General features: G+C 44.9%; 1 protein-coding gene across 1 annotated transcript in view; it reads right to left on the bottom strand.

The window, feature by feature from the left end:
- lama1 (laminin, alpha 1) overlaps positions 1-27,337 on the bottom strand; it is a 74,146-nt gene that overhangs the window by 24,416 nt on the left and 22,393 nt on the right. The window contains exons 8-34 of the mRNA XM_055928657.1: positions 26,871-27,049; positions 25,201-25,306; positions 24,695-24,852; positions 24,356-24,496; positions 23,978-24,142; positions 23,176-23,277; positions 22,606-22,932; positions 21,712-21,822; positions 20,401-20,528; positions 19,220-19,306; positions 18,760-18,971; positions 17,085-17,191; positions 12,956-13,136; positions 12,560-12,696; positions 12,179-12,412; positions 11,882-12,025; positions 10,322-10,501; positions 10,053-10,238; positions 9,755-9,882; positions 9,522-9,642; positions 9,120-9,376; positions 8,711-8,800; positions 7,693-7,886; positions 7,418-7,560; positions 7,088-7,298; positions 6,703-6,859; positions 820-1,030 (exon numbers count right to left, since the gene is read on the bottom strand). Of these exons, the coding sequence (XP_055784632.1) occupies positions 820-1,030; positions 6,703-6,859; positions 7,088-7,298; positions 7,418-7,560; positions 7,693-7,886; positions 8,711-8,800; positions 9,120-9,376; positions 9,522-9,642; positions 9,755-9,882; positions 10,053-10,238; positions 10,322-10,501; positions 11,882-12,025; positions 12,179-12,412; positions 12,560-12,696; positions 12,956-13,136; positions 17,085-17,191; positions 18,760-18,971; positions 19,220-19,306; positions 20,401-20,528; positions 21,712-21,822; positions 22,606-22,932; positions 23,176-23,277; positions 23,978-24,142; positions 24,356-24,496; positions 24,695-24,852; positions 25,201-25,306; positions 26,871-27,049 (4,397 nt within the window). The remainder of the gene's footprint in view (positions 1-819; positions 1,031-6,702; positions 6,860-7,087; positions 7,299-7,417; positions 7,561-7,692; positions 7,887-8,710; positions 8,801-9,119; positions 9,377-9,521; positions 9,643-9,754; positions 9,883-10,052; positions 10,239-10,321; positions 10,502-11,881; positions 12,026-12,178; positions 12,413-12,559; positions 12,697-12,955; positions 13,137-17,084; positions 17,192-18,759; positions 18,972-19,219; positions 19,307-20,400; positions 20,529-21,711; positions 21,823-22,605; positions 22,933-23,175; positions 23,278-23,977; positions 24,143-24,355; positions 24,497-24,694; positions 24,853-25,200; positions 25,307-26,870; positions 27,050-27,337) is intronic.

The raw sequence follows: 27,337 nt of genomic DNA, 5'->3' as shown, positions 1-27,337 counted from the left end.
CAGTCCATCATGCTGCATACACTAACAACATAGAGGACATTAATACATTCACTCACAAACGACCACTGTCCCAACTGCACTAGATAGATAAGTACATATACCGATACAATTTACTTTGCATTTAGTAGTCCAACAGCACAAGGAACAAATTAATATTTGAGTACTGAATACAGTGATTATAGTAAGTTTGGTAGAGTGATTATAGTGAGTGTGAGTACTCAGTACAGTGATTATAGTAAGTGTGAGTACGGTGATTATAGTAAGTTTGGTAGAGTGATTATAGTGAGTGTGAGTACTCAGTACAGTGATTATAGTAAGTGTGAGTACAGTGATTATAGTACGTTTGGTAGAGTGATTATAGTGAGTGTGAGTACTCAGTACAGTGATTATAGTAAGTGTGAGTACAGTGATTATAGTACGTTTGGTAGAGTGATTATAGTGAGTGTGAGTACTCAGTACAGTGATTATAGTAAGTGTGAGTACAATGATTATAGTAAGTTTGGTAGAGTGATTATAGTGAGTGTGAGTACTCAGTACAGTGATTATAGTAAGTGTGAGTACAGTGATTATAGTAAGTTTGGTAGAGTGATTATAGTGAGTGTGAGTACTCAGTACAGTGATTATAGTAAGTGTGAGTACAGTGATTATAGTAAGTTTGGTAGAGTGATTATAGTGAGTGTGAGTACTCAGTACAGTGATTATAGTAAGTGTGAGTACAGTGATTATAGTAAGTTTGGTAGAGTGATTATAGTGAGTGTGAGTACTCAGTACAGTGATTATAGTAAATGTGAGTACAGTGATTATAGTAAGTGTACTCACCTGGTACTCTGGCAGGTTGGTGTGGATGCTCCCCAGCAGGGTGTGTGTGTGGTTGTTGTTCTCCCTGGCAGTCATCAGTAGGGCATGGGCATCCTCTAGCTGTTGGTGGTGTTCAGTCAGGGTGGTAGAGATGTTGAGGGTCTGGGACTCTATCGCCCCCTGGGGTTCCAGAATGTCCTTCAGCACCCTCTGGAGGAGAGCCTCAGTAGCACTGTGGTACAGGTGTAACCACAGCAGGATTAGTCAAATCAAGATCAAATCAAACTTTATTTGTCACATGCGCCGAATACAACAAGTGTAGACCTTACAGTGAAATGCCTACTTACAAGCCCTTAACCAACAGTGCAGTTCAAGAAGAGTTAAGAAAGTATTTACCAAGTAGACTAAAGTAAAAAATTATAATAAAAAGCAACACAATAACAATAACAATAACGAGGCTATATACAGCGGGCACCGGTACTGAGTCAGTGTGCAAGAGTACAGGTTAGTTGAGGTAATTTGTACAAGTACTTTCAGTAGGGGTGAAGTGACTATGCATACATAATAAACATCGAGTAGCAGCAGTGTACAAAAGGGGGGGGGGGGGGGGATTCGGCTATTTCAGCCACACCCGTTGTTGACAGGTGTATAAAATCGAGCACAAAGCCATGCAATCACCATAGACAAACATTGCCAGGAGAATGGCCCATACTGAATAGCTCAGTGACTTTCAACATGGCGCCGTCATAGGATGCCAACTTTCCAACAAGTCAGTTTGTCAAATTTCTGCCCTGCTAGAGCTGCCCCAGTCAACTGTAAGTGCTGTTATTGTGAAGGCGCAACAACAGCTCAGCTGCAGAGTGGTAGGCCGTACAAGCTCACAGAACGGGACCGCCGAGTGCTGAAGTGTGTAGCGTGTAAAAATGGTCTGTTCTTTACCGAGTTCAAAACTGTCTCTGGAAGCAACGTTTTATTTAAAAAATTAACTTAAACTCAGTGAAGATTGACCCTAAGAGACACACGTAAGAAGGGGTGTCTTATGACGAGCCTCTGTTGACTGTCATGGACAAAGTGGAGTCGGGAGCTTTTGATATGGGTTTCGATGGCTGAGCAGCTGCAAAAAAACCTAAGATCACCATGCGCAATGCCAAGCGTTGGCTGGAGTGATGTCAAGCTTGCCGCCATTGGACTCTGGAGCAGTGGAAACGCATTGTCTGGAGTGATGAATCACGCTTCACCAAATCAAATCAAAAAATCAAATCAAACTTTATTTGACACTTGCGCCGAATACAAGAAGTGTAGACTTTACTGTGAAATGCTTACTTACAAGCCCTTAACCAATAGTGCAGTTCAACCCCTTGGTTTGTGCTGTGGTGGAGATCTTTGTGGCCTATACTCGGCCTTGTCTCAGGATTATAAGTTGGTGGTTGAAGATATCCCTCTAGTGGTGCGGGGGCTGTGCTTTGGCAAAGTGGGTGGGGTTATATCCTTCCTGTTTGGCCCTGTCCGGGGGTATCATCGGATGGGGCCACAGTGTCTCCTGACCCCTCCTGTCTCAGCCTCCAGTATTTATGCTGCAGTAGTTTATGTGTCGGGGGGCTTGGGTCAGTTGGTTATATCTGGAGTACTTCTCCTGTCTTATCCAGTGTCCTGTGTGAATTTAAGTATGCTCTCTCTAATTCTCTCCTTCTTTCTCTCTCTCGGAGAACCTGAGCCCTAGGACCATACGTCAGGACTACCGGGCATGATGACTCCTTGCTGTCCCCAGTCCACCTGGCCTTGCTGCTATTCCAGTTTCAACTGTTCTGCCTGCGGTTATGGAACCCCTACCTGTCCCAGACCTGCTGTTTTCAACTCTTAATGATCGGCTATGAAAAGCCAACTGACATTTATTCCTGATTATTATTTGACCATGCTTGTCATTTATGAACATTTTGAACATCTTGGCTCTCTCTAATTCTCTCCTCTCTTTCTTTCTCTCTCTCGGAGGACCTGAGCCCTAGGACCATACGTCAGGACTACCGGGCATGATGACTCCTTGCTGTCCCCAGTCCACCTGGCCTTGCTGCTATTCCAGTTTCAACTGTTCTGCCTGCGGTTATGGAACCCCTACCTGTCCCAGACCTGCTGTTTTCAACTCTTAATGATCGGCTATGAAAAGCCAACTGACATTTATTCCTGATTATTATTTGACCATGCTTGTCATTTCTGAACATTTTGAAAATCTTGGCTCTCTCTAATTCTCTCCTTCTCTCTTTCTTTCTCTCTCTCGGAGGACCTGAGCCCTAGGACCATACGTCAGGACTACCGGGCATGATGACTCCTTGCTGTCCCCAGTCCACCTGGCCGTGCTGCTATTCCAGTTTCAACTGTTCTGCCTGCGGTTATGGAACCCCTACCTGTCCCAGACCTGCTGTTTTCAACTCTTAATGATCGGCTATGAAAAGCCAACTGACATTTATTCCTGATTATTATTTGACCATGCTTGTCACTTATGAACATTTTGAACATCTTGGCCATGTTCTGTTATAATCTCCACCCGGCACAGCCAGAAGAGGACTGGCCACCCCTCATAGCGTGGTTCCTCTCCAGGTTTCTTCCTAGGTTTTGGCCTTTCTAGGGAGTTTTTCCTAGCCACCGTGCTTCTACACCTGCATTGCTTACTGTTTGGGGTTTTAGGCTGGGTTTCTGTACAGCACTTCGAGATATTAGCTGATGTACGAAGGGCTATATAAAATAAACTTGATTTGATTTGAAGAAGAAGAAGAAAATATTTACCAAGTAGGCTAAAATAAAAAGTAATAATGAAAAGTAACACAATAAGAACAACAATAACGAGGCTATATACAGGGGGCACCGGTCCTGAGTTAGTGTGCAGGGATACAGGCTAGTTGAGGTAATTTGTACATGTAGGTGGGGGAGAAGTGACTATGCATAGGTAACAAACAAATAGCAAGTAGCAGCTGTGTTCAAGAGGGGGGGGGGGTCAATGTAAATAGTCCGGTGGCGATTTTATTAACTGTTCAGCAGTCTTATGGCTTGGGGGTAGAACATGTTGAGGAGCCTTTTGGTCCTCGACTTGGCGCTCCGGTACCGCTTGCCGTGTGGTAGCAGAGAAAACAGTCTTGGGTGACCGGAGTCTCTGACAATTTTATGGGCTTTCTTCTGACACTGCTATTATATAGGTCCTGGATGGCAGGAAGCTTGGCCATGGTGATGTACTGGGCCGTACACACTACCCTCTGTAGTGCCTTAAGGTCAGATGCCGAGCAGTTGCCATACCAGGTGGTGATGTAACCGGTCAGGATGCTCTCGATGGTGCAGCTGTAGAACCTTTTGAGGATCTGGGGGACCAAATCCTTTCAGTCTCCTGAGGGGAAAAGGTTTTGTCATGCCCTCTTCACAACTGTCATGGTATGTTTGGACCATGATAGTTCGTTGGTGATGTGGACACCAAGGAACTTGAAACTCTCGACCCGCTTCACTACAGCCCTGTCGATGTAGATGGGGGCCTGTTCAGCCCTCCTTTTCCTGTAGTCCACGATCAGCTCCTTAGTGTTGCTCACATTGAGGGAGAGGTTGTTGTCCTGGCACCACACTGCCAGTTCTCTGACCTCCTCCCTATAGGCCGTCTCAACGTTGTTGGTGACCAGGCCTACCACTGTTGTGTCGTCAGCAAACTTAATGATGGTGTTGGAATCGTGTTTGGCCACGCAGTCATGAGTGAACAGGGAGTACAGGAGGGGACTAAGTATACACCCCCTGACGGGCCCCAGTGATCAGCGTGGCAGACTTGTTGTTGCTTACTCTTACCACCTGGGGGCGGCCCGTCAGGAAGTCTAGGATCCAGCTGTTTAGTCCCAGAGTCCTGAGCTTAGTGATGAGCTTCGTGAGCTCTATAGTGTTGAACGCTGAGCTGTAGTCAATGAACAGCATTATCACATAGGTGTGCCTTTTGTCCAGGTGGGAAAGGGAAGTGTGGAGTGTGATTGAGATTGCGACATCTGTGGATTTGTTGGGAAGGTATGCAAATTGGAGTGGGTCTAGTGTGTCTGGGAGGATGCTGTTGATGTGAGCCATGACCAGCCTTTCAAAGCACTTCATGGCTACCGACGTGAGTGCTACGAGGCAGTAATCTTTTAGGCAGTTTACCTTCGCTTCCTTGGGCACAGGGATTATAGACTCAGGGAGAGGTTGAAAATGTCAGTGAAGACACTTGACAGTTGGTCAGCGCATGCTTTGAGTACACGTCCTGGAAATCCGTCTGGCCCACCGGCTTTGTGAATGTTGACCTGTTTAAAGGTTTTGTTCACATCGGCTATGGAGAACGTTATCACACAGTCATCCGGAACAGCTGGTGCTCTCGTGCATGCTTCAGTGTTGCTTGCCTCGAAGTGAGCAAAAAAGACATTTAGCTCGTCTGGTAGGCTCTCGTCACTGGGCAGCTCGAGTCTGGGTTTCCCTTTGTAGTCTGTAATAGTTTTCAAGCCCTGCCACATCCGACGAGCGTCAGAGCCGGTGGAGTAGAATTCAATCTTAATCCTGTATTGACGCTTTGCTTGTTTGATGGTTCATCTGATGGCATAGCGGGATTTCTTATAAGCATCCGGATTAGTCTCCCGCTCCTTGATAGCGGCAGCTCTAGCCTTTAGCTCGATGCGGATGTTGCCTGTAATCCATGGCTCCTGGTTGGGATATGTACGTACAGTCACTGTGGGGATGACGACGTCGTCTATGCACTTATTGATGTCTTCACTGTCTTCACTGTCTTCACTGTCTCAGCCTCCAGTATTTATGCTGCAGTAGTTTATGTGTCGGGGGGCTAGGGTCAGTCTGTTATATCTGGAGTACTTCTCCTGTCTTATGCAGTGTCCTGTGTGAATTTAAGTATGCTCTCTCTAATTCTCTCTTTCTCTCTTTCTTTCTTTCTCTCTCTCGGGGGACCTGAGCCCTAGGACCATGCCTCAGGACTACTCGGCACGATGATTCCTTGCTGTCCCCAGTCCACCTGGCCATGCTGCTGCTCCAGTTTCAACTGTTCAGTGATGGTGGTCTAGGATTATTTTTCCTCTGGATGCACATGTGACATGCTGGTAAAAATGTGGTAAAACTGATTTAAGTTTGCCTGCATTAAAGTCCCCGGCCACTAGGAGCGCCGCTTCTGGGTGAGAATTTTCTTCTTTGATTATGGCCTTATAGAGTTGGTTGAGAGCGGTCTTAGTGCCAGCTTCGTGCTGTGGTGGTAAATAGACGGCTACGAATAATATAGATGAGAACTCTCTTGGTAGATAGTGTGGTCTACAGCTTAACATAAGGTACTCTACCTCAGGCGAGCAATACCTCGAGACTTCTTTAATATTAGAGATTGCGCACCAGCTGTTATTGACAACAAGACACACACCTCCACCCCTCGTCTTATCAGACCTAGCTTCTCTGTTCTGCCGGTGCATGGAAAATCCCACCCGCTCTATATTATCCGTATCGTCGTTCAGCCACTTCTCGGTGAAACATAAGATATTGCAGTTTTTAATCGTAGGTCATCAATTTTATTTTCCATTGATTGCACGTTAGCAAAAAGAACGGATGGCAGTGGGAGTACTCACTCGCCTACGTATTCTCAGAAGACAACCCGATCTGTGGCCCCTTTTCCTGTGTCTTTTCTTCAAGCAAATTACTGGGATCTGAGCCTGTTCCGGTGAAAGCAGTATATACTTCTCGTCGGACTTGTTAAAGGAAAAAGTTTCTTCCAGTCTGCGGTGAGTACATACACATACTATAGTGTAGTAACTATACTTAAATACAGCTTTACTAAACACCATTACAGCTCATAACTGTGTTACACAGTAGGCCTATAGTCAAATCACCCCAGTATGACTAGAAACAGTATTACTAACATTAACTGACCTGAGTTCTGTAGAGACGCTGGCATTGGCCTGGGATAGGTTGACTAATTTGATGGTTTCCAACATGGCCGCCACCTGCTCCCATAGACGTGTGCTGTTAGCCTCGTCCTTATCCACGTTCTCTGTCCTGTTCAGACCGGCAGCTTCCTCCGCCAGGACTGAGCCAATCACAGAGAGGGAGGGGCTTTGATGTTAACCATTTGTCTTATGAACAAAAATATTTCACTTTTACTCAACCAGGAGATATCACAAATATTGATCAATATCACAAAACATTCAATTGTTCACTAAATGGGTATACTTTGAAGTTACACATTTCCTATGGAAACCTAAGATGGAATATAAATACAAAGCAATGCATGTTGTGCTGTTGCTATTTGCTGTACCTTGTATGGCAGTGTGAATGGTGGTGATGTACTCCAGAAACTTGGCCCCCTGGGTAATGCTGTTCTCTGTGGACTGAGCCACTTCCTCTCCATCAGCAGACAGCCCTGTAGCCTTCCGTAGCAGTCCGTCTATGTCCTGGGTGAGATTTGTCAAGTCCTCCTCCGCCCTGTTCAGGTGATATGCTGGGCTTCTTTGCCAAGACATCAGATTCTAGGAGAGAAATGAGGACAAGTGTGTGACAACTGAGTACTTCTGAACTTAAGACAGGGATTAAAAAGGTGACTTCCTGACCTCCTAGACAGAGAGGTATAACATGAGCCCTCTTTTACCTTGACCTCTAGTGTGTCATTCTCCAGGCTGACCAGTGTACTGTAGGGGGACAGGATGACCCCGGTCAGGTTGACAGACAGGAAGGAGCTCTCTAATGCATCCAGGTCATCCAGGAGGACACCCGTACACTCATCATCACACGCTGAGGGGAGAGGGAGTAGGCAGGGAGGGAGAGAAAGGAGTTCAGGATATCAGATTTCAATTAGGACATTACTGCAGTTGTGTGTGTGTGTGTGTGTGTGTGTGTGTTGTGTGTGTGTTGGTAGGTACTCACAGACACACTGGTCCCCGTCCAGGACGTGTCTCGCCTCGCACTGGTCACACAAATGTCCCCTGACCCCGGCCTTACATTCACACTGGCCCTTCAGAGAGTCACACACTAGATGGAGAGAACCTGCAGTACTACAGTGACACGCCTCACACTTCCCTCCTGGACCAGACGGGTTCCCATAGTAACCCACTGAACACCTGAGAAAGGGAGGGGGAGAGAGAGGTGGGGGGATGGCAAAGAAACAGTGAGTGGGAGAAATAATGTAATAGAAAATGAAAATATAACGTTTGTCTCAGTCTGAGTTGTAGCGATGGCTTCTAGTGACAGAGACACTGACTTTGATCCAACAACTCACACAGTAGCTGTGTAGTACTCTCTCTTACCTCCACAGTAGCTGTGTAGTACTCTCTCTAACCTCCACAGTAGCTGTGTAGTACTCTCTCTTATCTCCACAGTAGCTGTGTAGTACTCTCTCTTATCTCCTCAGTAGCTGTGTAGTACTCTCTCTAACCTCCACAGTAGCTGTGTAGTACTCTCTCTAACCTCCACAGTAGCTGTGTAGTACTCTCTCTAACCTCCACAGTAGCTGTGTAGTACTCTCTCTAACCTCCACAGTAGCTGTGTAGTACTCTCTCTTACCTCCACTGTAGCTGTGTAGTACTCTCTCTTACCTCCACAGTAGCTGTGTAGTACTCTCTCTTACCTCCACAGTAGCTGAGTAGTACTCTCTCTAACCTCCACAGTAGCTGTGTAGTACTCTCCCTTACCTCCACAGTAGCTGTGTAGTACTCTCTCTTACCTCCACAGTAGCTGTGTAGTACTCTCTCTTACCTCCACAGTAGCTGTGTAGTACTCTCTAACCTCCACAGTAGCTGTGTAGTACTCTCTCTTACCTCCACAGTAGCTGTGTAGTACTCTCTCTAACCTCCACGGTAGCTGTGTAGTACTCTCTCTTACCTCCACAGTAGCTGTGTAGTACTCTCTCTAACCTCCACAGTAGCTGTGTAGTACTCTCTCTTACCTCTCACAGTAGCGTCCCTCATAACCAGGCTTGCAGGCGTTACACCGGAAGTCTCCCATCACTCCCTCCATTGCACAGGTAGGACTGAAGCTAAACCACAACACACACACATACACTGGGTCAGACAGTGCTAAACACACAACTATATCTCATCACTGCCCTCTGCTGGGAACAGGTCTGTATTACCAGAGGATACCCATTCACTAAATCCCCCTTGAACTAGAATATTGCCAAGCAGCAATATTCTAAAATCTTATGAGATTGAATATGTGCTAGTGTGAAATCAATAGTTGGACTATCTCTTCAAAAGACATACTATGTGTGGAATGAGATATTATCGTTTCAACTCCAAATTCAACACGTCACTTATCAGAAAATGCGACTGACAGGAGGAGAGTGAGACAGGTACCTGTTCTCTTTGAGGGGGCAGGCACACAGAGAGCAGTCACTGACGGAGCCTTTCACGTTCCCATAGTACCCAGAGCCGCACACGTTACAGTGCTCGCCTGCTGTGTTGTGCTGGCAGCCCAGGCATTCTCCTGTGTCCAGGTCACAGGCCTGGCTGTGGTTGTTACACTGGCAAGGCACGCAGGGCTGGATCAGGGGTCTCTTCCCCCGCAGGTTCAGATCAGTCACTGGTTGGCGGTAGTAGCCGGGGGCACACTCCTACACACACCACAAACACACACCACAAACACACACCACAAACACACACCGACGACAGAGACGAAAGTGAAATAATAGACTCAAAACACAGTAGTAAGTAGTACATAATAAATGATGTTGTTTTTGGGGTGGAAATCTGTCTGACCTGGCAGGACAGTCCAGCGTAGCCAGCTGGACAGTCACAGGTCTCTATCAGACACGCCACCTCCAAACCCTCTGACCCCTCCTCCACCTCTAGGGCCGTATCCATGGTGATATTGGAGATTCTAGTGAAAGACAAATACAATTATGATATCATAGTCGCTTTATAGCGTCGACACAAAAATATGTGTGTGTGTGTACGCGATTATGTGTGTGTGCGTGTGTGTGTGTACTAACCTGCTCTGCTGCAACCCTGTACCATACGAGGCCTTGATGTTGATGTACTCGATGTTGCTCAGGACCGCCAAGAAGTCGGAGTGACTCACAGCTTTCTCTGACACAGAGTTGAAATACTTCCACTTGTGCTGATCAAGAGAAATCAAAGCAGATTTGATTATATTAATTCATTCGTAGGATTTGTAGGCTTTAGCTCAGCCGGATAACACAGTCTTGTAGCATGCAGGACATAATGGGTTCGAACCCATGGTAGTCAAACTAGTCCAGCTTTAGGTATTGTATCTGGTGTCCTCCTTACCTCGGTCAGTGGGACGTCCTGACGTGTTTTGACCCTGTTGTCAGGGGCAGGCATATCGATGTAGATGACCTTCTTTCCCAGATGACCCCCCCTCATCAGGACCTGAGGCTCGTAGTTGGCCAGGCCGGCCCCGTCCAGAGCATAGAACGCCACCACGTAGGACAGCTTCCCTCCATACGACAACAACTAACCAGAGAATAAGATGTGTGTGTTTATGATTCAGCATCGCTCTCTCACAGACACAAGTAACAGAGGTCTGAGATACACACCTTATTTCCCTGGTAGTGTTTGGGAAGCCTCCAGTAGTAGGGTCCAGGCAGTGTGATGTTTTCTATCTCCCTGGTGTCCAGCAGCATGTCTGAGGCCTGGTAGTAGACCCCTTCCACACTGCCCTGGGGGTCACTCTGACTGACCACATGCAGCAGCTCTGGGTCAGACCCCAGTGTGATCTGTATGGACCGGTAAATATACACAAATGCATGAGCATGTGCATAGACATACACGCACGCACGCACGCACGCACGCACGCACGCACGCACGCACGCACGCACACACACACACACACACACACACACACACACACACACACACACACACACACACACACAAAGATGCAGACACACATATTTGCTTCTCCTACAGTTCTTCATATCAAGAGATCTCACTATCGTGTCATTCAGTTTATTGCAAACTTTTCCCAATCAGTGAAGAACCACTCTTTTTCCTCACCCCCCCACAAGTAGGTCTACCGCCAGCTCAGCTGTGCCATCTCTTATCACTAATTAGTACCAGGAAATAAATAGCCCCGGCTAGCTACATCTGGGGTCCTTTCAGATTCCTCTGCCTGGGTGGCTGGGAGGGGGTGCCACCTCCGTGTGCCCACGCTAAATGGTACACAGGGCACGTGCGTCCTTGAGCCGGGCACCCAGCGGGCACACCAGGCTGCGAGCAGCAGGCACCGTACGTGGCATCACGAAGCAGCCGGCCCACAACAGATGGGCATCCTGTTTAGGCATCTGTCTGGGCATTTCATTTCCTCTTTATTGTGCCCAATTAAAATGAAGCTAATTAGGAGCATTCAGTTCACTCAAGAATAATGAGAATACAGACACTTTTCTTCATCCAGACACAGATGAGAAGAGTAGACAGAACACAGCTGACTAGTTACTGTGAGCAGGGACCAAGACATCGTCTGGATGACCTGATCAAATAGCTTAGAACTTCCAAATAACTTGTAGATGATAACTTCCTGGTCATGACACATTATCAGGAAAAACACCAGGCTCCAAGCATGAATCTTTAGATTTGACTTATGCCGTTGGTTAATTGGCTACAAGGTTATAAACATGCCAGAGAAGACGATTTTGACATAACCCAGCCAAATAGAAGCCAAGTTGTTATATTAATGCTTGTTATTTGAAGAATATAAGTGGATTACCAAACAAAGGTATTACCATCCCAAATTGAGAAAAGAAAGAACAAGTATATTGTTTGACAAATGTGCAGTAAATTCATATAGAGGTGGAAGAGGGAAGGCTGCTCAACCCCTTCAGACAATGATGGACGGTTTCTCTATCCTGTTAGCATAGCCACCCATCTGTAGAGGAAGCAGATGGGCGGGACTAAAACAGGAATCCTAAGCTGTATTCAGGGACCAGAAATGTTCAGAACGTTGCATATAGAAATAGAATGAATAGAGCTGACAATATTCACTATTCTATCCGACAGACCATAATATCTGTTCTACATTATACATTTCGATCTGAACCTTCTGTAATGTTTACCTCACTGAACAGACCCCAAGTTGAGTTTTGACAGACTTTACTCACCGGTACACGGACCATCCCACCGAGCTCCTCACAGTCTGAGGAGACTCCAAAACAGAAACAGGGGCTGCAGCCGGCCGGGTTAGGACCAGATAGGCCGAAGGATCCCTTCTTACACTCATCACAGCCTCCTCCGCCCACATTGTCCTGGCAACCACAGACCAATAAATTAAAACAGACAACATACTTCGAACAGACACAATAAAACAAAACACTATCTTAGGCCATAACGGATATGATATTCCACCATGTGGATTTACTGCTTGTTTGTTCAACCAGTTTTACCAGCGGTTGCAGTACCTTGCACACACAGTTCCCTGGGGCCTCACAGCTGCACAGGCCCAGTTCCTTATCACAGAACTCCTCTCTGGTGCCGTTGATGTTGCAGTTGCACGCCGTGCATTCTGGGTAGCCCCTGTAGCCCATGGTGCACTGGTCACATTTCTCACTGGCGAAATCCGGGCGGCACAGGCACTGCCCATTGGTGAGGTCACACTGGGCAGCAGAACTGCCCGCCTCACTGCAATCACATGACTAAGGGGGGCAAAGATGAGCTTTTATGAACACCTATTATGATATGAATGTGCTTTTGAAGCATCCATGTTGGCCTTAAAATAACATACATAGGCATATGTTGGCATTATAAAGGCTTATAAAGTTGTGTTTATAGAGATGTTTTACCTTACAACCTGCCACAGTGTCGTGACCCCAATGACCTTCCTCACACAACTCACACTTCTCTCCTATGGTGTGGGGAGGGCAGATACACTTGCCTGTCGTCGCGTTACAGTTTCCGTGGGTGTGGGCACACTCACACTCTGATGGAGGAGAAGAGAGAAAAATAACAGACGGAGAGAGATACAGAGAGAGAAAGATACAAAGAGCGATAATGATACAGAGAGATACAGATAGAGATACAGATAGATAGATAGATAGATAGATAGATAGATAGATAGATAGATAGATAGATAGATAGATAGATAGAGAGAGAGGGGGGGTAGAGAGAATGAAGATCAGATCAGAGTTAAACTCAAATGAATATGTCTGTTAAAGTTTGGGTAAAGTTTGTGGCCTTACGTGTACACCCGCTGTCCTGGTAGTTGAAGTAACCATGGTAACAGCGGTCACATTTGTCCCCCGCCACCCCTGGGATGCATTGGCACCGCCCCTCCTCCTCACATGCTGTGGACACAGATCCTGATTGGCTACAGTTACAGTCTCTGCACCCCTGTCCACTGAGAAGACTGTGGAAGCCCACCTGTAAAACACACAGAAGAAAATACCAATTGTTACTAACTTCTATCAGTTAACCTTCTGAATCTTGCTGATTTTCCCTCAACTATATCCAGACATACAGATGTAGGATCTTCAGACTTGATTTTCCCTTACAATATTTTTTGCAACCACTACAAAAATGTCCATGATATATAATCCACATAATAATTCACATTTCCTGTTTTTGCAGGATTATTTTCCTGCTGTAACAAACTGGCTCCAATTAAGATCCTATCTGTATCCTTGATAGAGAGCATGTGGCAGGATGCCAAGAGACACTGGAAGTAATACTTCTCCATGACCAATGACATCATCACTATCAGCAGAGGGTCTCACTGTCACCAATCACCTCACAGTTACCATCTAACATGAACAGGCAGGAAGTATATCCCATCTCCTCTAATATTACTGGCGGAGGGCTTCATCTGTCTCTATCAGTCCTCTCTGCCAAAGCTGTCAACTCTCAGTCCACATTGGACCCAACAGAGAACCAGGAACCACACAGCCAGGCCAGGACGTGGGTCAGAATTTACACCAGCCAGAGCATCTGATTCTGGGATTAGAGAGAAGCTGCTCCCCCACCTTCCCTCCCCATCACTCTATATCTACACCCCCAATTGGGTTAAACATTAATAGAACACACTGAAAGAGAGAGAAGCCCAAGACTGCTAGCTGTTCTCCCTAGATAAATATGATCTAAATTCATGAGCTTTTGGTTCCATTTGAACAGTCCTTTTGGTTCAATTTGAACAGTCCCTTTGGTTCCATTTAAACAGTCCTTTTGGTTCCATTTGAACAGTCATTTTGGTTCCATTGGAACAGTCCTTTTGGTTCCATTTAAACAGTCCTTTTGGTTCCATTGGAACAGTCCTTTTGGTTCCATTTGAACAGTCCTTTTGGTTCCATTTGAACAGTCCTTTTGGTTCCATTTAAACAGTCATTTTGGTTCCGTTTGAACAGTCCTTTTGGTTCCATTTGAACAGTCCTTTTGGTTCCATTTAAACAGTCCTTTTGGTTCCATTTGAACAGTCCTTTTGGTTCCATTTAAACAGTCCTTTTGGTTCCATTTGAACAGACCTTTTGGTTCCATTTGAACAGTCCTTTTGGTTCCATTTGAACAGTCCTTTTGGTTCCATTGGAACAGTCCTTTTGGTTCCATTGGAACAGTCCTTTTGGTTCCATTGGAACAGTCCTTTTGGTTCCATTTGAACAGTCCTTTTGGTTCCATTTGAACAGTCCTTTTGGTTCCATTGGAACAGTCCTTTTGGTTCCATTGGAACAGTCCTTTTGGTTCCATTGGAACAGTCCTTTTGGTTCCATTTGAACAGTCCTTTTGGTTCCATTTGAACAGTCCTTTTGGTTCCATTTGAACAGTCCTTTTGGTTCCATTTGAACAGTCCTTTTGGTTCCATTGGAACAGTCCTTTTGGTTCCATTTGAACAGACCTTTTGGTTCCATTTGAACAGTCCTTTTGGTTCCAATTGAACAGTCCTTTTGGTTCCATTTGAACAGTCCCTTTGTTTCCATTTGAACAGTCCTTTTGGTTCCATTGGAACAGTCCTTTTGGTTCCATTTGAACAGTCCTTTTGGTTCCATTTGAACAGTCCTTTTGGTTCCATTTGAACAGTCCTTTTGGTTCCATTTGAACAGTCCTTTTGGTTCCATTGGAACAGTCCTTTTGGTTCCATTTGAACAGACCTTTTGGTTCCATTTGAACAGTCCTTTTGGTTCCAATTGAACAGTCCTTTTGGTTCCATTTGAACAGTCCCTTTGTTTCCATTTGAACAGTCCTTTTGGTTCCATTTGAACAGTCCCTTTGTTTCCATTTGAACAGTCCTTTTGGTTCCATTTGAACAGTCCCTTTGTTTCCATTGGAACAGTCCTTTTGGTTCCATTGGAACAGTCCTTTTGGTTCCATTTGAACAGTCCTTTTGGTTCCATTTGAACAGTCCCTTTGTTTCCATTTGAACAGTCCTTTTGGTTCCATTGGAACAGTCCTTTTGGTTCCATTGGAACAGTCCTTTTGGTTCCATTTGAACAGACCTTTTGGTTCCATTTGAACAGTCCTTTTGGTTCCAATTGAACAGTCCTTTTGGTTCCATTGGAACAGTCCTTTTGGTTCCATTTGAACAGTCCTTTTGGTTCCATTTGAACAGTCCTTTTGGTTCCATTTGAACAGTCCTTTTGGTTCCATTGGAACAGTCCTTTTGTTTCCATTTGAACAGTCCTTTTGGTTCCATTTGAACAGTCCTTTTGGTTCCATTTGAACAGTGCTTTTGGTTCCATTTGAACAGTCCTTTTGGTTCCATTTGAACAGTCCTTTTGGTTCCATTGGAACAGTCCTTTTGGTTCCATTTGAACAGACCTTTTGGTTCCATTTGAACAGTCCTTTTGGTTCCAATTGAACAGTCCTTTTGGTTCCATTTGAACAGTCCCTTTGTTTCCATTTGAACAGTCCTTTTGGTTCCATTTGAACAGTCCCTTTGTTTCCATTTGAACAGTCCTTTTGGTTCCATTTGAACAGTCCCTTTGTTTCCATTTGAACAGTCCTTTTGGTTCCATTGGAACAGTCCTTTTGGTTCCATTTGAACAGTCCTTTTGGTTCCATTTGAACAGTCCCTTTGTTTCCATTTGAACAGTCCTTTTGGTTCCATTGGAACAGTCCTTTTGGTTCCATTGGAACAGTCCTTTTGGTTCCATTTGAACAGTCCTTTTGGTTCCATTTGAACAGTCCTTTTGGTTCCATTTGAACAGTCCTTTTGGTTCCATTGGAACAGTCCTTTTGGTTCCATTGGAACAGTCCTTTTGGTTCCATTTGAACAGACCTTTTGGTTCCATTTGAACAGTCCTTTTGGTTCCAATTGAACAGTCCTTTTGGTTCCATTGGAACAGTCCTTTTGGTTCCATTTGAACAGTCCTTTTGGTTCCATTTGAACAGTCCTTTTGGTTCCATTTGAACAGTCCTTTTGGTTCCATTGGAACAGTCCTTTTGGTTCCATTTGAACAGTCCTTTTGGTTCCATTTGAACAGTCCTTTTGGTTCCATTTGAACAGTGCTTTTGGTTCCATTTGAACAGTCCTTTTGGTTCCATTTGAACAGTCCTTTTGGTTCCATTTGAACAGTCCTTTTGGTTCCATTTGAACAGTCCTTTTGGTTCCATTGGAACAGTCCTTTTGGTTCCATTTGAACAGTCCTTTTGGTTCCATTTGAACAGTCCTTTTGGTTCCATTGGAACAGTCCTTTTGTTTCCATTTGAACAGTCCTTTTGGTTCCATTGGAACAGTCCTTTTGGTTCCATTTGAACAGTCCTTGCCCAGCCAAAGACCCCTCCCCAACCAAACAAACCAACTCTGCTCTAAATAAGCAACAAAATATTATCCCTCTGTCTGTCTGTCTGTCTGTCTGTCTGTCTGTCTGTCTCTCTCTCTCTCTCTCTCTTCTCTCTCTCTCGCTCTCTCTCTCTCTCTCTCTCTCTCTCTCCCTCCCTCCCTCCCTCCCTCCTTACCATATTCCCTCGCTCCCTCTCTCTTCCCTATCTCTCTTTGCCAGGGTGTGAGCAGACAGACAATCTGATCGTGCTAATGAATATATCCAAAACATTGGACTGCATTTTGACCAGCTGGGCTTTATTGGAAGGCGGGTGTGGGAAGCGGGACGCAGGGAGGAAAGAAGCGGGAGACCTTGGACACCCTCTGAGAACTAAGCGTTCCAATGGACTGGGCTGGAAACTTAGCATGCCTTTCCAAATTCCAAATACTAATTGCAAGGAGAGGTATGGGAATAGGGTGGAATTACACAGAAAATGGAGGGTGGAAGGAAGGGGCTGGAGTTTTTCTTGGTGTGACCATAGGCCATAACTAGGGACAATTGGTATGTGAGTTTGAAGTTGTGAATATATTGTGAAACAGAGAATGATATACAGTCTACATACCTGACACTGGTCACACTTCTCTCCCACTACGTTGGGTTTGCAGGTACACTGTCCAGTGAGCAGGTCACATATGGCCGAGTATGACCCATTTCCATGGCAACTGCAAGCTACACACAGGGGAGAAATAGGAGTAAAACAGTCGTTAACGTACATGTTTATAACACCAGGACACTTGCTCCAATTTTATGTTGAAAATAATACCGGTAAGTGGAGAGATATATCCTAAAATAATCATACAATTCTCAAAGTGCCATTTTGATTATAAAATACAGTTTTTTTCATGTAGTATAGACATTATGCAGACATGGAAAAGATTTTAGAAAGTTTACTGCAAGGAGGCTGACTTGCAGTATTACGATATTCCCCTAGATGTCACTCTATCCATTATAAAGAGCTCTTCTACAGTTGCCTTTCATAAGAAGGAAATACACACATTTTAAGTAAAATTGCACATCTACCACAATATTTTTGACTATGTTTGATGGTGAAATGAACGCCATTCTAGGTGTTGACTGAATCCATTACCAGTATCACATATCTCACTATGAACATTAAATTCCTATTCTCATAACATATATGCATTTTCAATGTTGTGGTATGCTGACATTGTCACAAAACCAGGTCTGGGAATGCATAATTACCATAATTCATAATTACCATAATTCTTAAAAGACTTCATAAACTGTTCATAAGCTGCCTTGAGAGGGCAAGTCTCATACCATATCTTAACCAATTATTTATGTAAACACTATTTTTTACTCCCCGTAAAAAATATTGTAAAAAAATATTTTGGAAGCTATAGAAATGCATTTATTAATGTCTACATTTGTTTTTGACATGTTTATTATATTACAGACACCTTAATGCATACTTTTAAATTATATTATGGCAACTAAACATTAACATTTTCCTTAAAGTATATTATTTGAAACTACTGTTACTGTTCCCACTACAATAAAAAAGACATGCAATTTTGTCCTTTGTCCCATTTAATTGAAATGCTGTAGAATTCCTTTCATTCCTATGGAGGACTGCTCCTTCTGGGGAGTACCAAAATGGACGATCGGTGGCTTCAAAGCCTCTCATTGGGAAATACATAGCATTAGCAATCCAGGGTTTATACACATCATTGTTCGTATCCAGGCAGGGATTGAGCCTAAACTTTGGCCTCCCAGTGCCTAAGGTAACATGTCTGGGTCTGTATTCACGAAGCGTCTCAGAATAGGAGTGCTGATCTAGGGTCAGTTTAGCATTATAGATCATAATGAATGAGATTACATGGTCAGGGAGGACCCGGTCCCAGATCAGCACACCTCTATTCAGAGACACTTTGTGAATACGGGCCCTGACCCAAAACAGACCTTATTGTTAGGAACAGGTCAGACACGTGACAGCGCAGAACTAGGTCAAAGTTGAGACTTAATCTGTGAATGGTTGGCCATGTCCTTCACTCAGAATTCCACTGACTGACTAAATGCTACTCAGAAACAAGCAAAAGTGTCTATTTCCTGTCTATTTTCCCTGTATAATCTCTGACCTGATTTGGTACATATTATAGATGCACTGCACGTCTAGGTGAAGGATGTTTCTTGTAGTAAATTTGTAACTGTGAGGGGATCTGTGGAAGAATCCTCTATAAGGACAATAAACATCATCATCATCACAGCTCTCTTACCCTGGCAGTTCTTGGCAGTGATGGCGTCACCATAGTAGCCGTCCTCACACCTCTCACAGTCGTCTCCGCTGGTGTGGCTGTGACACTTCAGACACACACCGCTGCTGGTGTCACAGTGACCCGGGTCCCAGGGGTTCACGTTTCCATTACACTCACACAGCACACACTCCTTGCCTGCCACCGCCGGGTCGCCATGGTAACCATTAGCACACCTGGAGAAGTTAAAGTTCGATATAATAACCTTAACCATACGATTCATGAAATGGTTGAGACTAGTATTGGTGTATACTGTAACTGAGTTTCACTTACAATACATCTTTTTCCATACAAACTGTTAAGTGTAATTACTAATATGTACTTAGCAACAAGTGAAACATTTCTGATTATATAGTATAGGTCTAAGAAGTGAAGACAGGGTCAAACAGACAAGATTAGGTTTAAGAACATTTGGTCTACATACCTCTCACACTTAGTCCCAGTGTAACCCTGCTGGCACTGGTCACATGTCACCTGTCCAGGGCCCTCCAGGAAACAGGTGGGGCTGAAACTGAAGAAGAGACCAGCAGTGTAAAAGACAGGAGTGTTAGGGGGAGTCTACATGACGTATCACTAAGAGCTACAGATTTTATGATTATGATTTGTGTTTCTATAGGGCTTTTCTTCAACTTGAAGCATTTCATATTGTATGGAGGCAGAACTCACCTCTTAGCTCCACCACTAAAATTGTTCCACAACTACATTTATGCTTCGTATCTATTCACACAATAAAATATCTGGGGCAGTTGAAACATTCTGTTGTTGACATAAGAACCTACACTGAGTGCACATAACATTAGGAACACATGCTATTTCCATGACATAGACTGACCAGGTGAATCCAGGTGAAAGCTTTGATCCCTTATTGATGTCACCTGTTAAATACACAATCCATGTAGAGACAATTGAGACATGGATTGTGTATTTGTGCCATTTGTCAAGAACTGCAACGCTTCTGGGTTTTTCATGCTCAACAGTTTGTTTAAAATACTTTTAAACTGTAAGAACTTTTATCCTTTTATTTTTAAATCACTGATGAATGATCTTGAGACTGATTCACTGACCTGTCAATGTTTTTAATTTGCTGTTTTTGACTTTGTTATACTCTTGTGAATTCTATGATTTTTAATAGATTACTTGTAGTTTTTCATGTTGTTTGTCTGTAATTTTTGTTATGACTTGGTGCTGCCTATCTTGGCCAGGACGCTCTTGAAAAATAGATTTGAAATCTCAATGAGCCCTTCCTGGTTAAATAAAGGCTAAATAAAATAAATGTAAACAAAAATAAAGAATGGTCCACCACCCAAAGGACATCCAGCCAACTTGACACAACTGTGGGAATCATTGCAGTCAACATGGGTCAGCATCCCTGTGGAACGCTTTCGACACCTTGTAGAGTCTGACGAATTGAGTCTGTTCTGAGGGCAAAATGGGGTGCAACTCAATATTAGGAAGATGTTCCTAATGTTTTGTACACTCAGTGTGTAACGGCCAAACTCTCCACCACCCAGCGCCCACGCACATGTGACCTATCTATCACCATGGAGAGGGTTTCTAGAATCTGAATGAATGGTACATTGGCACAGAGTTGGCACAGTCACTCACTTGTTCGTCGCCACTATCAGCGGGCAGGCACATCTCTGGCAGTCCTCCGGGGTGCCATCTGAGGTGTCGCCATAGTAACCGGGAAGGCATTGGTTACAGTGGGGCCCAGTGGTATTGTGGGTACAGTCCTGGGGAATGATTTAAGGCAACAGTGTCCCGATAAAACTTCTTCACTTCTTCCTTCTTGTAAGGACACACATGCCCTTACACTGCCATACACTCCATAGCAACCACAATGTCTTGGGATAAAACCTCCACTGCCATGTTAAAGGGATAGTTCACTTTTTCAATTTTGGATGACCACCCCTAGGTAAGTAAGATAAAATTTTGAAATGTGAACTATCCCTTTAAGTGCACCGAACTGCTAAACCTAACCGAATCAAAGTGAATCATCTTCACTTGTTCAATTGAACGTAGTAGCTACTAGCTTTAGCATGCCTTTTGATTTACATTGTATATTGACAGAATGAACGCCTGGCAGTCGCCATTGGATAATCATTGCTTTGTCACACGCCATTTAAACACCTAACACAGCATTACTCAGGATTAACTTGTCACCCAATAGGGGAAGGAATTCATTTGAAACAGAGCCCAAACTGCGCACGCTGTTCACCATAAAGTCGTGCACTGTATAGGGAATAGGACGGTCGGCTCTAGCCAAAAGTCGTACGCTGTATAGGAAATATGGAAGCCATTTTAGACGCAGCCAGAACAGTGACCCATCATATGGCTGTCAACAAACACAGCTCAAGCCAGGAAGCTTCATACTGAGGGTTTGTCCATTGGTCTAGCCTCTAGCTGTGAAGTGAAGCTCTAACTAGTTGAGAGGTTAGCTAGTCCAGATGTTAGGGTCAGATAAACGGCTGGATGTGACCATGTCCTTATTTTACACAGATGGTGGTGGCAGTAGATGCGATCACGCTTAGAACCCACAAACAAGCCATAGATGTATGGTATACCTATCTCAGGAGGTTGGTGTTACCTTAATTGGGGAGAACGTGCTCGTCTTAATGGCTGGAGCAGACAAGGTGGAATGGTATCAAATACATCAAACACATGGTTTCCATTTGCTCCGCTCCAGCCATTATCATGAGCCGTCCTTCCCTCAGCAGCCTCCACTGATATCTATGGGTCATATTCCTACGTCTCTGGCCCCTGTCTAAACATGACGTTAGACAGATAGGTGACTCGCCGGACAGACTTCATTGACAGATGTATGGAATACATTTATGGTATATCTATTTCTCATATATCTACGTTTCTGGCCCCCTGCTGTCTAAACATGACGTGGGACAGATATGTGAGACTCACCAGACAGACTCCGTTGATGTCACATTCTGTAGCGTGGTCATTACACTCACACTGGAGACAGTTACCTCCGAACAGAATCCCGCCGACCCGATAGAATCCAGATGAACAGTACTACAAACACAGAGAGAAACATCATAATTTTGCGGTCACTTTTACCCAAAGTCACATAAAATAAGAACAGGTATTCAGACTATGTGGCACATACACTGAGTATACAAAACTTTAACAACTTTACACGACATAGACTGACCAGGTGAATCCAGGTGAAAGCTATGATCCCTTATTGATGTCACTTATTAAATCCACTTCAATCAGGGGAGGAGGCAGGTTAAAGAAGGAGTTTTAAGCCTTGAGACAATTGAGACATGGATTGTGAATGTTTGCCGTTCAGAGGGTGAATGGGCATGACAAAAGATTTTAGTGCGTTTGACAGGGGTATGGTAATAGGTGCCAGGCACACCGATTTGTATCAAGAATGGTCCACCACCCAATGGACATCCAGCCAATTTTACTGTGGGAAGCATTGGAGTCAACATGGGCCAGCATCCCTGTGGAACACTTTTGACACCTTGTAAAGTCCATGTGGCTGTTCTGAGGGCAGAATGGGGGAGTGTTCCTAATGTTTTGTACACTCAGTGTATGACATGATTTAGAAGGTGTGTTTATCTGAAGTGATCTATAGTAAACACATGTATTGAAAATATGTGGATTATGTGAGAATCGAACCCACAACACTGCTGCTCTTCTAACTCTAACTAACTTAGCCATCTGAAATGCATAATGAGCTTTGCTTCTACAATGGATGCTGACACAGCTCAAGTCATTAACTAGACTAGACACATACAGTAGTAAACAGTATCAACCTGGCTACTGTCACGTGACCTGGGTGTTTACCTCACAGGATGTGCCCAAGTAGCCCCAGGGGCACTCACACTGCTCCACGTTCCAGGCCTGGACTGGGTTAGCAGCCCTGATGTCTGCCATGTCCAGAGATACGGTGCTCAACCTGAGTGCCCCCTCTGCGCTGGCATTGAGGTGGCCTCTGATCCTCAGTCCGGCCAAGTCCGCCAGTACTGTCATCAGCTCGTCCCTGTCAACCCTCTGGCCTGTGTGTAGGTCTACGAAGCCCTGCGGTAGGAGCTCCACAGAAACAAGCTGCTCCCGCAGGGGCGTCAGGAAGAGCTGCTTGGGGGGCGTCTGACGCAGGGTTCTCCCGTTCCCCTGGGGACGCATCCAGCAAGGCATTTAGCAACACATCTAGATTTATATTAACGGGGGTTGGTATGCTCAATCCTTAGGAATGGTTCTAGATTTAGGGGTGATTCGGGTAATTCCGTAATGGTAATCAAATCTATAATGGTCTAGGGGTTTCTTTTACTGTAAACTAGGTTCACAATCTTGCATTCCACAGCTAATACCACAGCCAGGTTGAATACATATCCAGTTAGCACAATATTAACTTACCTCAATAATCAAATCAAACTGTGATGGCAGAGAATTGTCCACATTGTCCACAGAAACATCATAGGCCACAGTGTAGTTTAAAAGCCCTCCGTATGATGTCAGCTTCAAAGCAATGGGGAAAAACAAAAAGGGGAACATTTTAAAAATAGAGAAAGTGTTAGACTCAAGAAAACATTACCTACAGCAAATATGCAATAGTCGAAATTCGTTACACTAAATATTGAAGTAAAATCAGGCCCACAGGGATAATTGCTGCCTCTATCTTTCTCTCCCTCCCTCCAGATATTAAGGCCATGCCAGAAATAATGACTAATTCTAATTAATTAATTCTAATCACTGGAGGGACTAATGGGTACAGTATAACACATACAACAGGGTTATAATGAATGGAACCTCATTAATTTGGCGATTAATAAAGTGCCCGGCCCTACTTGACTATAATTACAGGGCACCCTGTATTAACACACAGTGGGAGGAAAGAAGAGGGGGACTACAAATGACGAGTGTAAAAAGAGAGAGATAGGGGGAGAAAGAGAAGAGAGAGAGGAGAGTGAAAAAGAGAGAAATCCAGTAGCAAGAGAGACAGAGATAAATCTATAGGGAGAACAGAGGCCTATTTCCTCCCTCCTGTGGGGATTGTGAAATCAATTTGTCCCAAGCTAATACATGCAGGTCATTAGCTAGCTGAACATCTCACTGAGACGGACAACTTTGAGTTCAGAAGGAATACGGGAACTCCGTAGGTGAGAGTTTAGCGTTGGTAGCATAGGTACAGTATACTGTATGTCAGCAAAACGCTTACCCTGTTCCCCAGGAAACCCTCCGGAGCGGCCCAGGTAGACACAAAACGGTACGACTGGATCATGGTGATGCTGGGGACAATGAGGTTGTTGTCGTCATCCGTGAGGGGTGCCGTGTAGATGGAGACACTTTGGGTAGGAAGGAGCCATCCATTGGAGTGAACAGTCTATGGGCCAGGAGAAAGGCCGGTCCAATTTACTGGTTATGTGTTATTGAGTTCAACAGCATCAAAGAGTTGAAAGGCTCCCAACAAAACGATGTGGAACCATTGGAGTTGGTTGCTGCATATTGTGGATATTCTTGTCCAAAGGAACAACTAAGTAATTAAATCGATGTGTGGATGAGAGTGTATTTGGATGTGGGAGTTGCGGTGTGTTACCTGAAACAAAGACCAGGGTGAACTCTCACACACGTCAGACACACCGAAGCAGAAACACTCTGTGCATCCCTCTGGGTTACGTTCCTCCAGGTTGTAGAAACCCTGCTTACACAGGTCACAGTTGGCCCCCATCACATTCTCCTAAGTCACACACACAGTGGAGAAGATCAGGTTAGGGGGATTAGTTTGGTAGGAACATTCAGGGACAAGGAGCACAAGACTGTCTTAGCCTGTTGAGCTAAAACCTAGGCATTAGCTCAGGGAGCTAACGCAAGTATTCAGGTCTTCAGGCAAGGTTACTCATCATGCAAGTGTTACCCTATATTACCCCAGTGTTACCTTACAGATGCACTCTGTGCAGGGGTCGATGTTGAGGCTGCCTTCCAAACTGCACTCACAGCGTGAACACAGGGGGAAGTCCCTGTAGCCAAAGGCACAGCGTTCACAGCGCTCACCCACAAAGCCCTCTTTACACAGACACTGGCCTGGGTTCAGACCTGCACAACACAGTCAATACAGCACAGTTAGCATTGAGCAATTAGCACAGTCAATACACCACAGTTAGCATAGTCTAGTTAGCACAGTCAATACGGCACAGTTAGCTTAGTCTAGTTAGCACGGTCAATACAGCACAGTTAGCATAGTCTAGTTAGCACAGTCAATACAGCACAGTTAGCATGGTCTAGTTAGCACAGTCAATACAGCACAGTTGGCATAGTCTAATGAGCACAGTCAATACAGCACAGTTAGCACAGTCAATACAGCACAGTTAGCATAGTCCAGTTAGCATAGTCCAGTTAGCACAGTCACAGTGCAATAAAATCAGTACAGTTCCGTGTTTGTACCTTTCTCCAACTTGGCGTGGTTGTCATCTCTGATGCAGGCAGAAGTCAAAGACCCCCTCATGTCACAGCCACACTCCACACATGGGTTCTCACTGTAGGGCGACATCTACACACACAGACACACACACACATATACACGCACACCCAGGAGGAAACAAATACACAATGATCATTCACATTCCACACAAGGTACACACTGAAATTAAAACTTTAATAAATCGCCATTCATCCATCCAAGCAAGGACCATGACACCAATGTAGTTCCTCTCTACAGTCATTCTAGGACACAGCAACAAATAACTCCATTATCTTTCTTTGAGCCACAGAACCAAAACTACAAAGTAGAAAGAGGAGGAAGGGAAGCGCTACTAAGGTACACAGTAGTACATTTTGGTAGACAGAAGGTGTTCTTTGGTAAAAGGGGTGAATTGGTCATCAAAAAGAAACAAGGCACTCTTCATATAATTAATTAAAATGCCTTTATTTGTATGGCATGTTCAATAGAAACAAAGTTTTAAAAATCCGATGCATTTCGGCCTTTTAAAACTTTGTTTCTATTGAACATGCCATACAAATAAAGGCATTTTAATTAATTAAATGAAGAGTGCCTTAGTTGTCCTTTCTTTTTGAAAACTACAATGTGTTTGTAATCAGGACCACACACACACACACACACTGATCTTATTGTCCAATCACAGACAATAGGAATGTACACAACAGTGCACAGAAAGGCGCACGCCACTAGGCAGGGACACAAAGGAAGACCAGGGGGGTCCTCAGGTAACGGGGACCATAGGGACACAAAAGAAGACCAGGGGGGTCCTCAGGTAACGAGGACCATAGGGACACAAAGGAAGACCAGGGGGTTCCTCAGGTAACGAGGACCAAAGGGACACAAAAGAAGACCAGGGGGGTCCTCAGGTAACGAGGACCATAGGGACACAAAAGAAGACCAGAGGGGTCCTCAGGTAACGGGGACCATAGGGACACAAAAGAAGACCAGGGGGGTCCTCAGGTAACGGGGACCAAAGGGACACAAAAGAAGACCAGGGGGGTCCTCAGGTAACGGGGACCATAGGGACACAAAGGAAGACCAGGGGGTTCCTCAGGTAACGAGGACCCTAGGGACACAAAAGAAGACCAGGGGGGTCCTCAGGTAACGGGGACCAAAGGGACACAAAAGAAGACCAAGGGGGTCCTCAGGTAACGGGGACCATAGGGACACAAAATGAAGACCAGGGGGTTCCTCAGGTAACGAGGACCATAGGGACACAAAAGAAGACCAGGGGGGTCCTCAGGTAACGAGGACCATAGGGACACAAAAGAAGACCAGGGGGGTCCTCAGGTAACGAGGACCATAGGGACACAAAAGAAGACCAGGGGGCTCCTCAGGTAACGGGGACCATAGGGACACAAAAGAAGACCAGGGGGGTCGTCAGGTAACGGGGACCATAGGGACACAAAGGAAGACCAGGGGGTTCCTCAGGTAATGGGGTCCATAGGGACACAAAAGAAGACCAGGGGGGTCCTCAGGTAACAGGGACCATAGCGACACAAAATGAAGACCAGGGGGGTCCTCAGGAAATGGGTACCATATTGATGGATTGCATTACAGGGGCCATAGGGACACAAAGAGGGCATCAGATTACGGGACAGTGAAGAGATGGTACCTCGTGGGGTCTGTAGAAGCCATCTGTGCAGGTCTCACAGTTGACACCGGCCGTGTTCTGGGTACAATTGATACACACACCCCCGCCATGGAAGTGACCATGCGAGTTCATGCTCATCTTGTGGTCGTCCATGGTTTGGTTGTAATAGCAGTCCTCGGCCTTGTTGTGGCAGTTACATTCTAGTGGAGGAGAATATTAAGTAGGTCAGATAACAACTAATGCATCTTATAGGTAGACTCAGATATTGCGATGAGGGAGATGCAGACTTCGCTCTCATACTGTCACACCCTGTCTCTGCACGTGCATGGGTTCGCTTCACACTGTTAGAGCCTGGTAGGTACGGGACCAAAACAGCTGACAAGTTTAGCTTCGCGCTTCACCGCTCCTAGTTGTTGCGGAAATTGACCCCCTATGTTTTTACTTTGTGCACCAATGTCATATCGCTGAGTCTACCTTTAATGTGAGAG

Source organism: Salvelinus fontinalis, chromosome 7, assembly GCF_029448725.1.
Source record: "Salvelinus fontinalis isolate EN_2023a chromosome 7, ASM2944872v1, whole genome shotgun sequence".
Taxonomy (NCBI): Eukaryota; Metazoa; Chordata; class Actinopteri; order Salmoniformes; family Salmonidae; genus Salvelinus; species Salvelinus fontinalis.
The sequence above is the reverse complement of the archived record's forward strand: the minus strand, read 5'-3'. Positions and strand labels throughout refer to the sequence as shown.